Source organism: Myiozetetes cayanensis, unplaced genomic scaffold (assembly GCF_022539395.1).
Source record: "Myiozetetes cayanensis isolate MyiCay16 unplaced genomic scaffold, myiCay2020 scf5-8, whole genome shotgun sequence".
In the NCBI taxonomy this organism is placed as follows: domain Eukaryota; kingdom Metazoa; phylum Chordata; class Aves; order Passeriformes; family Tyrannidae; genus Myiozetetes; species Myiozetetes cayanensis.
The window spans coordinates 30,056,363-30,069,600 of NW_026087742.1; the positions used below are offsets into that span (position 1 = coordinate 30,056,363).

Consider the following 13,238-nt stretch of genomic DNA (forward strand, 5'->3'; position numbering starts at 1 on the left):
AGCAACTGTGACAGAACCAGTGACTAAGGATCTCAATAAGGACACCTGCTCATTCCAAGTTATTTAGGAACAGGCTATGGATGGGGCTGTTTGGCAGCAGTGCTCTTTCCACATCTTTCTGCTGAGAGAAGTAATTTCAAACCAAGGCCAGCAGTAACAATTAAGACAACATTCTAAAAGGAGAGATGGTCCAAATGCAGGAAGATACTTGGGTGTGGGATGTGGGAACTTCTCAGTGGTTTCAAAGGGAAGGCAGGTGCTTGAACTGTTTCGTGGAACCAGACTTACCAACTCAGTGCTGTACTGGGAAATGCAAACCAGCAAACGCACAGTTAACACCTGCCTAATCAAGCGGATGAAGGAGACATGAAAAAACTTGATATGCAGATGTCTCAGTGCATGCAAGAAACCCCCCCCAAAGTAATGACCTTGTGGTGATGCTGTTTGCATGACCATAACATGTAAAAACCCCAGCCATGGAGCACACTGAAACATGGCAGGTGTCACATGACATAAATAGGTATTTTTAGATACTGCAGGTGCAGTATTATACAGCCTCACCAGAGAGAACTGTGACTGCAGTATTACCAGTGCAATGGAAGTTGATGACTATTTCTTGATCTCTTTCATCTACTTGGAAAAGAAGTCTTCAGGCTTGTTCTGCAGCCACTTCACATTGTGTGTGCCAATTTACAAAGGGTTCATCAGTAGTAAGGCCACTACCTTGCCTTTTCTCTTTATATATATTGTTTGTATTCCAGCCATAGTGGGTTCCAGAGTAGTAAGCACCATGCAAATGACCATTTGCTGGATTGTGATAATTTGGAAGGGAAGAAGGATGCTGGAAACCCTCTGTTCAAGTCCCAAATAAATCACTGGTTTCCAGTTGCCTTACGCAAGTCACTTGGTCTTCCCATAGTCCTGTCTTCAAAACAGAAACGAATATTTCTTTAGCTGGCAGAGAAGCTGAGAGCATAAACCCATTAAAGACTGCCAAGGAATTCAGATCCTATAGCGATAAGCAATTACTTAATACATATGCAATGCTTGGGAGCACATGTTCGTTGTTTTGCAATATAGATAAAACTGTTTGGTCCGACGAGTACATGAGAGATTTTCTCAACAGCAACACAAAAGCTAAGCAACAACAAAACCCCACCAATAAACTGCAAGTTGGCTCTGGAAAGACGGATGAATGAACTCTGATCTAACTCAACATTTCTTTGTGCTAGGAATGTGTGCTCTCTTAGAGACAAAAAACAGATATCTTCTGCAGAAGTTGTGCAACAAATCTGGGTATACAGAAGATGAAACCTCTACTAAAGACATTGAAGGAAACACTCTGATGCTGAGAGCTACAGTTTTATAACAGAAGAAGAAACCACAGAGTTACAAAACAACCCAGTACATCTTTATTGATGATTCAGAAAATCAAACATTCACCTGACTTGCTCCAGCAGTACCAAGGTGACACTGCCCCTTGGTAGGTTTGGTTGATTTTTCCAAAGTAAGCAATATTTGCTTTTAACTCGGAGTGGGGAGGATCATGCTTTACAGTAGCCATCTTGCAACAGCAAGTGCACTGCTGCCATGACAGTATTTTTAGGTCACACCTCCTTTTTAATATTTCACATAACCCCGACTACCTCCCAACATCACTTACTTAGTACCTCCATGGCCTGTATTAGTCTCAGGAGAATCTTAACTCTTTAGTTAAGTGGGATTTACTAATACTCCTGAAGTGCACTGAAGACATGAGCTGCTATCAAATAAACTGCCGGTGTGCTTCCATAATCTCACCAGAACATATATTATTTTCAATAGCCCAGTATGAAACTGACCAAGAGTTTCACTGATATAAAAATTATCTTGATTTTGCGCTAAAATACAGTCATATCCTAGTATGTTATATACGGATAGTCACACCAGTTTTCTCCATATGAGTCAGCTGCTGAGCTACAGGAGACAGGAGTGAGAAAATCTGGGGAAAGGAATAACATCTTTGATATTGTCAACTCCCAAGATGTACTGCAGGTAGCGTTCAAACCCCATTCCGAAGCCTCCATGAGGAACTGAGCCGAATTTTCGGAGGTCTAGATACCTGTAATTTAAACAGATAGTTACATTTGCAGCACAGTTATGCTGATGTAATTAAAGTGAGTCTTTTATCTAGGGTTTTGTTTTCTATCTGAATTACTTCCCTTTGACCCTGATCCACTTTGATTTCTGCTGGTGTTGATCAGGGGTGTGAAGAGGCAGAAACCCCAGGTACAAACCCATTTAACCCAGCATAGCCGCGCTTTGCCAACACACTAGAGCATGTTTTGTTTAGGAGCAAGAACTTATTTGGGTATGAAGAACAGCTTGAACATCATAGCTCTGCTCATACTGAAAGCACATTTGTAAAAGTTCTAGTATCTAAAATATTCCTAGAAGAGCCACAAACCTAGGTTCCTACAGAATCACAATGCACTTCCATTGTTGGAGAGGAAACTGCCTTCTTGGGTTTGTTTAGCCTTTACCCTGCTGGTGTCGAAACCTGCCCTAAAACAAGCTCTTTCATTTTCTGTTCACTTTTCCATAGCCTAAGTAATGTCATTTCCCGTAATTTCTTCAGAAGCCAAAGTAGGTCTTGCTGTCTGCTCAACATTCCTTCAGACTTTTTTTCTTTTAAGGTAATTAAGATGGCTTTTTGCTACTTTTTCCCCAATCACTCTTATAGACTGATTCATTTGTTTCCATAGTAAGCCAGCAAAAAAACCTTGACTATATCTTCTCTAAAAATGAGATCTGGAACAAGGTGTTGTACTTTGGAGAACAGCTTTCTGTGCACAAAAAGCAGATATCCCAAATATATGGATGTCAACGAGATTATGATGGTTCTTCTCTAGAGTTCCCTATTTCCCAGTTGGACTGTAGCTGATGTGATCCTGTATTTACAGCTATAAATTGTCACCAACGGTTTTATTTTAATAGGAGTGAAAAACATCTCAGTGGTTCTATTGATTTATGGGGCCACTTCTGAGCTTGCTGAGAGCACAAAGGCATTCTTCTTTATATGAATGCACTAGTAAGGGATTGAGGGACTCCAGATATATTACATGCTTCTAATCTTGGTGTATGAATATTTTATCATCCCAGTTTAAAAAAAAAATCAGGTGCACTTAAATATAAATGCATATATATGTTTTTCTACTTAGGCAGTGGAATGGAGGGGGGAAACACTGTGAATAAATTAAGACTGGATTGATTGCAATAAATGGCTTCCCAAATTTTAACTACTGTTAATGAACTGCAAAGAAATAATATATTCATGTATATATATATATATATATATATAAAAGTATGCATTTTATATATTGGAGTGTACTTGCTTGGACACCAGAACTTGCTTGGCTTGAAGACTGTATTTTAACAGAGTGAAGGCAAAGTAATGCCAGTGATCACCTTTACTTGCAAAATAAAAGCACTCTCACACAAACTGTACAGCTGCAAGAATGCCCTGGCACTCAGCTTGACAGTATGCATTTTATACCATGAAATATTATTTTTCCTTGCAGTTCATTAACAGTAGTTAAAATTTAAGAAACCATTTATTACACTCAGCCCAATCTTCAGGTTTTTTTCCCCCCAGTGTTTTTCCCTTCCCTCCACTGCCCAAGTCGTAAAAACAGAAGCATATCTTACTTCTTCCTAGTAGCACTGACACACAAAGTGCAGTTGTGCTTATACTTCAAGTTGAACTCAAGAATGGGACATGTTCTCTGATCACTGGGACCCACGTGCCTTCTATCTGTGCTGCTGCTTAGTTAGCTGGGCTCACTAAGGCTCAGCTGCATCCATCCCACACCTTGTAATGAGGATTATGCTTAGGCTGCGAACATGCAGACTGTGCAACTGCTCGGTGGTCTTCATTTCTATCCACTTTATACAGACTGCCATTAATAAGAACTTGTGTTTCTGCTAATACCCTGGGAACTGCCCCTGGGGAGCTCCGTTTCACAGCTTTCCAAGGGTTTTCAAGGCAGATGATAGGCAGACCTGATGATGAGGGTGGTGACTCATGAAATGGGAAAGATCTCATAAATGTGAGGTATCTGCTGGCTGTGGCAGATCACTGTGACCCAGCTCAGCAGTTCTGAGCAGAACTTGCAAAACAGCTGGTGACAACTTTAGCTGTAACTAGGAATATAAGTACCAGCACAAGGATTTCTGATGATGTCTGTAAGTACATCTCAGCCTTGCAAAGGCAGCTGAGACTAAGCCTAGCATCTTCTCTCCCCATTTGCTGGCAACTGAGTTTGTAAAGTCATTGTAAGAAGAAGAAATAACTCAGCTTCTTCCAGATGAACGATAATAATAAATTCTACCCTTACTTATCCAGGACTTTGATCTGTAGATCTCAAAGCACTTTGAGAAGCCATTTTGGCAAAAGGAGTGAAACAAAACGCATCAAAGTTAATGGAAAAAGTCTATTGAATTAAACGTGCAGAGGATCAAGACTGTGAATCCCTTCTGATGACTGTGCTTAGAAGAAGCAGAGGAATTGGGAAATTTTCCATTCTTCACAGATGAAAGAAAAAGTAACTGCCTGCAGATGAAGAGAAAAATCCCTTTAGACTGGAAAATGCTCCCTGAGGTTTTCCTTCATTCAGTAGTCTCCAGACATTGGATGTTTCTCACCTCAAAAACAGTCATGAACTAGTCTGTTTTTGCTAGTAAGTCATACTTAGAGGAGAGCTGAGCTCTCCTTTGGTAACTGGGAGACTGTGCAACAGTATTCCACAGGGAAAATGAGTTTCTGTGACCTCAGCTAGCCCCTGAGTTCATGTTCTGGACTGGAGGAGTGTTAGCTCTTCAGCAATTTGAATCTTGCTAAAGTATGTGCTGCAACAACATTCCCCAGCGACAAATTCCAGGAGCTTGTTATGTGCCACGTTAGAAGAGCATTTCCTTTCATCCTTTTAAAGATCTATATCCTTTTATCATCATGAACTCCTGTGTTGCATGGAAAGGCACTATGAAGAGCAGCACTCTCCCAGTGACCATTCATAAGCAGAATGTGTTCTTTTCAGTCTCCTTTCCAAACAAATATAATCTTGATCTTTTATGCAAACCCCCTTGTTAAATTGAAGCCTCTGCGACCAGTTTGAAAAAAGTAAATCTGAAAGAACAAAAGTTCTTGAACAGTTCATGAAAATGAATATTCTACTGGAGGAAACAAGTTAAAAAAAAAGGGTAATGAAAAACTCCTAGTGAAATGATACTTGAGGCCATTTTACTGAATGTTTCAGGAAATAAATATGCAAAGCATCACCAGGTTCTGGTGCTGGGTCAAACACTGTCTTAGCTTTCAGGGAGCTCCTGCTCTGCTACAATTTCTTGTGAATCCACAAAAAAAGGCATTCAGGGACACCAATATAAATCAGTCTCATTATCATGAGTGAGATTTGGGCACATTCTCACTGGCTTTAGCACTGACTTTCTTCCTGCTTCTGTCTGGCTCAGCACAGTGCACCAGTCTCTTCCCAAAGCAAGAATGATAGAACCAGGCAACTGCCAAGGACACTGATGGGAAACCTGTTTTCAATGGGCTCTGAAGGAGGTTAAAGGATGATATGAATGCTATCACTATGAATGCAGCCATGGGCTGCAAGTGGAGCACCAGTGGTGCTGTTCCCTAAGCCCAACCTTTCCTTTCTATGCTGTCATATAAAGACCTATCAGGACACTCCAACATTCAAGCTTCAAAGAGAATTAGAAATTAAAGAGCCCAACAGAGCTCAGTCTTCTTCATCCAGAGCAGAAGCAGGGCCAACACAACACAGTAACATCTGTTTGAAGACAGCAGACACCACCTGCTCTGCCACTGTGTACTTTCACCAGTGTCACACTAGAAGATCAGAAAGGCACCTGGACTGTGAAGTATGAGACAATCTTCTCCACTGATGCGCATCATGATGATCAGAGTAAGGAAATGGGTTGCCTGACATGCAGGCAGACTGCCTAAAATGCTGTTCTAGCTGATGGTAGACTTGTTCATTATTACTAAGTACCCACTTTGTTACTTTTAAGCTGGCACTTCCAGGCTGCGAACAGGATCATGTCCCCTGTTTACAAGGAATATAATTATATACTCCCTGGTCACAGAGAAAGCAAGTGACTTTCCAGAGTAAACTGTGATCACTCAGCTTTCCCACCTCAGTTACACAGACCTCTCAGTTTAGCCAAGATCATCATCTACAACACTGAGCTCTTTTCTATCTACAGGTCAAAGGAAGAAGTGTGAAAATAAGATAAAATAACTGCAAAATCAAGCCAAATACTTCTCCAACTCATACTCTTTATGGAAAGAAACCTGCACAACAGGAAAGGTGTAGTGTACTGAACAAGATTCACAGGCGTTTGACCATGTCACTTTATCTACTTTTTTGGAAAAGTTTTCTAAAAGGTAGGAATGGCAAGAAGCAGAGTAGGATTTCAGGTCACCAGTTGCCTCTTTGCCCTACAATTTTCCCACAAGCAAGGTATTCCTGAAGCTATCCTAGAAACAGTCAGATTCCACAATATCCTCATGTTTAGTGGGAGAAGAAAACAGGTAGAATCTGATACATCAATGGTTAAGGGACTTCAAAAGGGATCACATTCTAAAGTCAGCAAATATTATATTTAAAAAGGAATGACTCAACTGTTCTTCAAGGAGTTTGTGAGCCAGCTTTGGAGATTCAATTCAATCACTAAATTGGAGGAGATTAATTTCAGTCTCTCCTGCCACCTCCACTGAAAAGATGGATGCTGGCAAACCACCTACCAGTTTTCTGGCAGATTTTGGACTGCAGTGCAGAAGCACCCAGAATTACTCTTACCCTGCACCTTTCTAGGACACCAAACCCTGCTATAGCAGGGGGTAACAACAGCTTTAATCTTCTCTAGGATGTTACATTATCTGTGATGGAGTAGAGTGAATAAAGGAGGAAAGAGTCTCCAAACAAGATTACAAGAGGAAGACGTTCTAGAATGTGATTGCTACTATCACATGGAAATGTACATGGGGGACAGGCAATGTCCTAATCTTCTCCTGAGGGAAGCATGAGGCAGGGCTGCACTATCTTAGTAGTGTTGGAAGGCTCTGCTGTTGAACACAAGACTTCCTCAGGCTGCATTTCAGCATCTAACCACACAACTTACACCCTTGTTCAGGATAATCCTTCCCTCACATGAAGTGATATGGTGTATTCTGGCCCACAAACACAAACAACAAAGACAGACATTTAATTCACCGTGTTTGCAAATGGATGATGTAAAGATCTGCCATATACAGTGCTATTCCTAAGTGATTTCATATTGTGGGAAGTGGAGAGTGAGGAATCCTACACTTACTCTGTCTTTTTATAGACAGCATCCTTGATGATCAATCCAAATACTTCAGAATATTTGAATATACTCTTCTAAATTTAAAATTCTCTGTGCTAGCACTCTCAGTAGCTATGACAAAGTACACACCAAGAAGAACACTAAGAACCTTCCTGTCGTTTTAAGAGGTTAACCCGATAATTCAAAGGTTGATCTGTCTCCTTAGGAAGACAGCTTTAATTGCTTTAACCACTTTGTTAGGGAAGATTTTTCGACCCAATTGTCCTGTCAATTGCAAAGGGAGTTGTTCATAGGGTTGTTAAAGGTCACAAATTGCTTGTGGTTCTTTAACCTGTTTATCTCGTGCATGGTGGTCAGAATCTATTCAACTTCCAACACAGCCTAAAGATTTAATATCAAATTATTATTATGGGTTGTAAATTAATGCACTTCATGCAATTCTGAAAGGAATGACCTGTGCTGTGAGTTGACAAATGGGGAGGATAAACTAAGCAGCATTAGATTAAACTTTGTTTAAATGAACTGTCTGTTCCATCTAGACTGGCAGTGATAGTAGGACAAGTGGGCCAAAAAACGTTCCCTCAAGAGTCTCAAAAGAAGAAATTCAACTTGCAGAGCAAGATAGCATCTTACCATTGGTAGGCATCTGCGAGTCCTAATCTGTGAAACAAACAAAAAAATCCCTTGTAAGTAAAAGGAACAGAGTTGATCTGCACAAGCCTGGAAAAGAATGCTACAAGAAAAAGGAGAGTGTGTGACTATACCCAGTCCAAAAAGGAAAGGCAGGAAATGAAGGGAAATAAAGGGAAGACATGATCAGTGGCTGTCAGTTCTGGTAACTGGTATACAATCTGGAAGAGATTCCCAACATGCTTCATAAAATGCCAAGTCTGTTTTGTCAATTGATTCCAGCTTCATGCAAAGAGTTGTACATATTCGTAACTTTAAGCATATCAGTAAACTCTGATTGTGAATGTTTGGAGAGTATGGGTCTGAATATTAAATTTACAATGACATGCAGCCAACCTTATTTATGGGTGAGTCAAAATGTCTTCCTTATGTGGTTCTCATTTCATAGTGCACGAAACCACTGAACTCCTGTAGCTTTATTAATGTGTGTCAACTTCTGTAATGTCTTTTTCTCATCAGCCCCTCTGCAACTTCTCTCCTTTTCTTGCCCTGGCATAAACTGAGCAAAGTTGTTGGTTTTCTTCCATTTCTCTGAACATGAACAGAAAATTTAGCAGTCAGAGAGACCACTTCTCCCATCCTCAGTGCACTGCAGCTGTCCCTGACTGGGACTTGGAAAGCTGTTGTATGAAACATGCATAAGGAGACATGAATCCTGTTCTTTATCTCTAAGGTTATGCTGGGTCTGCAGGAAATAGAATTTAAAAGCCTAAACAAAGTATTTGGCTCAGCAAAATCAGATCCCGACGACTCAAAATTGAGAAAAGCATGTGAAAGGAGGTGTGATTTTTCCAGGCCTTCTTCAATGCAGAGCTGTACTGTAAGGTTCACTGAAATCACATCTCATTTGTAGCTTGAAATACTTTCTATGACTTTCCTGACAAACAAGGAAGTCTGGCTTCGAACTCCATATGGACTCTCCTCCAGCCCCACAACTTGAGGACTGTGGACTTCAGATTTTATTGGCAAAAAATTTTGAGTGAAAAACTGCAGCAGGCAACATTGTACTTTACATCAGCTGAAGCATGCCTGCTTCAGAGAGCTCACAGGAGAGCAGCAGGAAGCACAGGGAATATCATCATCCTACACTAAAAATGGAGAGGCAATGTTCTGGTGATTTTAATTGCCTTGTGCCTTTTGGATTCATTATGTTGAAATGGATATTGCTTTTCTTCACTCACTAGATATATCTCTGTGAGCATGTGGCTGATTTCAGCAACAAATTAATTCCCAATGTGCAAATGGTATTACTCTGGGATTAATCCTCCTCCAAAATTGCTTGCTCAAGTGTACGACTGGGCAAATGCAAATGTTCAAGTGTTGGATGAGACTTTGCACAACCTGATCTAGCAGAAGGTGTCCCTGGCCATGGCAGGTGGGTTGGAAGTTGAAGCTAGATGGTCTTTAAGCTCCCTTCCAACCCAAACTTTTCTGTGATTCTGCAAAAGGTTCTTTTGAACACTCAGGCAGGATCCAGAGAGTAATTATCTATGGAGAATTATCCCATCTATAATGTCAACTAAACAGCAGGTTTGATATTCTGACACTGAATTTAGCCTAAAATTACTCAAAGTCGCATGATCCAGACTAAGGCAGTGGTGAAAAAGCTCAAATGACAGTTAGGTCTCAGGCACTTCCAGTGAAGCTTTCCACCAAAGTGTTAACAAAGAACGGTATTCTCTGAAATGACACCAGTCACCGAGGCCAGCTGCACCACAGCTAGCAAAGTTTCCGACCAAAACTGCAGTTCCTCAGTTACACAGAGTGATGACAAATGCATCTAAGTTCTGTCTACATGACTACTTCCACCTTCACAATCCACTCTCAGCCACAAAAACTGTGAAGGAAAGGCTCAAGGATGAAGTGCCTCACATCAGATCCTGTACCGGATAGTCCCAGCAAAGTTGAGGCATTCTGCTGTCCTGGCCTCCTAGCGTAAAGTAGAACTTTTCTCCTCTGGTAAGCTAAAACAGAGAAGCCATTTGCCTACCTCCAACAGAAGCATAAGAACTTCTTCACCAGTTTGCAATCGCGTACTCGTATAAACAGATATCACAAAGACAAAACCAGGCTTTTAAATACTATTAGTTGACCTTCCACTCCTCTGTCTTCCCAACCGCTGTAGGCTGCTCAAACACTCTCCTGAGCAGGCTGGTCTCCTGGGACCTGCAGGTTTTCCATACCTCTGTAAGCGTGATTCGAGGAAAGGCAGTCGCTCTTCTCTCAAGCTGCCTCCACACAACTCCCCTATTCCTGGTACGAGGAGATCAACAGCTGCAACCTTAAAAGAAAGAAAACTAGTTGAAGTCATGCCCCATAGCCACATAGTGACTGGTAGAAGTACAGCTGACACTGATGGTTGTTTGTAAAACCCTACTGTAATTCTTCCAGAGTCTGTGACACTTAGGTAAGTATTTGCACATACTTGAAAAGTCTCTCGTTGACAGGAGAAGGCTAGGAGGAAATTTTGCAAGAATAAACTTCAGTAAATCTAAACGACAGCAGTGATGTTCCACACTGAGAGCATCTGTAGCAAGAGGTTTGAACTGAATCTCACCAAGTTACTCTAGTGACAACCCATGTGGGGTTATAAAGAACCCAACAGCAAATCACAAGACAGCAAAGACACATAGGCAAGTTTCCTGAAGCCCTGATTCCCTGCTTTGATGCTGTAGCTTGTGTTCAGCCCTATCTACCCCCATTCCTTAAGCCAGCTCTAGTGGATATGGTATCAATGGCACTCATGTGTTGAATCCAACTAATAGGATCCAAGTGATACCACTGAGGCTGTAAGGTTTGGGATGGCTGTCTTCTCTGTTTCGTCTTCTAGGGTTACTTTTCTTATCCCACAGCTGAAGTGGTTCTAGAACTAAAGCCACTGAAGTGAAAGTGGTACATGGCAGGGTAGTTGCTCTTTGTAGCAGAAGCAATGCTTCAGGTTGTCTCAGTTCAACTGGGAAATCACACCTTCAAAGCATGAGGCTTGTTGATAAAGAGCTTACTTCCTGTGCCCATCTGCTATTTGAGCATTACATGGATGTTACACTTGGATGACAAGAGAATCACGGACTGCTTCAAGCCATGCAATTCTAGGCATTTCACCTAACAGTACAGAAGTTTACCAGGAAAAGAAATTAACTATGGCAAACTTGTCTTAAGGGAATTAAGCTAAACTTTACACTATGCCATCTCCTGAATTTTTACCCTCCTGTTGTCCTTGCTTTGGGGATTTCTCACAACAGGAAAAGAACCAGACAGGATCACCTGATGGTCATGTCTTTTCTTGTACTTCTTGCATGGAGGCCCAGTAGATGATTATTTTCATCAGTCTATCTGTAAGTAGGCCACGATGTGCCTAGCCAAAAAAAGTGGTGGAAGTGTGACCAATGGACTCACTGTGTGTTGGGGTCCATCTTCATTGTCCCGCATGTAGAAAGGCTTGAGGTCATATGGGTAGTTAATCACAAACACAGGAACCTCACCACAGTGCTTCACCAGGTATTTCTCATGTTCCGTTTGGAGGTCACAGCCCCACTGCAAAGACAGCAAAAGGGACCTGGGAACCTGCCTTTGAGCATCTTGCCCATGGCAAGAGACCCAGCAAAATCCCCATGGAGAAGACGTGAAGCTTTGAATAGCATGAAACCAAGCAAAGCAGCTTCTTATACAGGCCACTGGGGAAGTCTGCTAAGAAGGCAGTTTCACAAGATTTAAGGCACAGCAAAGCATGGAAAATAATATGGTTTAACTTCACAGAGCAGTGCCAGATCTTCCCTTCATCAAACCCAAGCATCTGGTATCAAATCAGAAAAAATACTCTAAACAAACAAGCAAAAACCTCCACAAAATCACCTCTCAAAAAACACCCAACCACACAAACAAACAAAACCAACCAACCAACCATACCCAAAAATCAACACCCAAACCACACTCCACATATCTAAAGAGAAATAGGCATCTACTCAAAGTCAGCTTACTTGACCCAGCAAACTGGTCTTATTTCAGTATTACCTTTGATATACAGAAAGCAGCTTTTCTAGGCTGATCCTCTTCCCTGCTGTGTTCTGTTACATGCTACATTAATTCTCACTTAAGAAAACCCAGCATCCTATTAATGAATTTTTTGTTATCAGAAACCTCAGACATTTGCAATGCCCCTCACTTTTCCTTTCTCCCAGTGATGTTATAGATTTCGTGGCTTTTGACTTGAGACCTCAAGTTCATTTATAGGACGTGCAAAGAATATTGGGGGAGTAGAAGGAGAAGACTGGAACAGACCTCCCACAGATTCTCTTCATCTGAAAATATCCTGAGTTTGCTGTCTCATATCAAGGTAGTATAGATATGAGATCTGAGGTTCTACAACCCCTGGTACACAGAGATGAAACAGGTACCCAACTGGTTAAAAAGGTGGCTTCAGCCAGAGGGTTATTTTCCTCAAGGCGTCCGAATGAGATAACAATTAAACAGTACAAACATGAGGCGAGCACCACTACAAATGCTGTCCCATACTGGGGTGTGTGTATTTGAAACTGTGCAAAATACGATTTTTAGAAAACCATAATCTAACTGTTAGATAGACTAGCATGTTATTCTTCTCCCCGGTCAACATCTATTCTTCGGAAAGAGAAGGGATTCCCTTTACCTACATCTAGATTCCATGGTATTTTGACATGGTATTGGCTTATTTATTGTTGTGAAACTTTTGGTGCTACCTTGCTATATTTCCTTTATTTGATGACTATTGCAGCAACTCTCCTCAGATGATTGCTACTGAATCCGCAACACTCCCAGCACTACTCACACACAGGAAAGAGAAGTGCCTTTGCTGAAGCCTTGGTCCTTCAACAGCAAACTCATCACTTCCTTCCCTGCAAGTGTTACATGTTGTTCTGCTACAGATCTCACTCTTTATATTGCTCCCATTTCAACCCCAAGGGCAAAAGTTTCACCTGGGTGACAACCCAGCCAACACCCCAGAAGGTAGATAATCTGTGCCGATAACAACTCCTGTGGTATCAGAGAGAAAGGAGATTCTATAGAGCTCAGGCTATGCACAGGGACAAGCCATCTGGCAACAACCTACCTCTGGCTTGAAAGTGAAAGTTTGAGAAGCTTGCTTCAAAATTTCCACTGCTTCACTGTATGTAATTCTGCAAGAGGAGGAAAAAAAA

The 13,238-nt window shown here is 41.4% G+C and overlaps 1 protein-coding gene across 2 annotated transcripts in view; it reads right to left on the reverse strand.

The window, feature by feature from the left end:
- Positions 1-1,389: 1,389 nt before the first annotated feature.
- NARS2 (asparaginyl-tRNA synthetase 2, mitochondrial) overlaps positions 1,390-13,238 on the reverse strand; it is a 49,669-nt gene continuing 37,820 nt past the window's right edge. For both annotated transcript variants that reach the window (XM_050333768.1, XM_050333767.1), the window contains exons 10-14: positions 13,151-13,217; positions 11,461-11,598; positions 10,248-10,345; positions 8,008-8,034; positions 1,390-2,101 (exon numbers count right to left, since the gene is read on the reverse strand). In XM_050333768.1, coding sequence (XP_050189725.1) covers positions 1,957-2,101; positions 8,008-8,034; positions 10,248-10,345; positions 11,461-11,598; positions 13,151-13,217 — 475 coding nt within the window. In that variant the 3' untranslated portion in view covers positions 1,390-1,956. The remainder of the gene's footprint in view (positions 2,102-8,007; positions 8,035-10,247; positions 10,346-11,460; positions 11,599-13,150; positions 13,218-13,238) is intronic.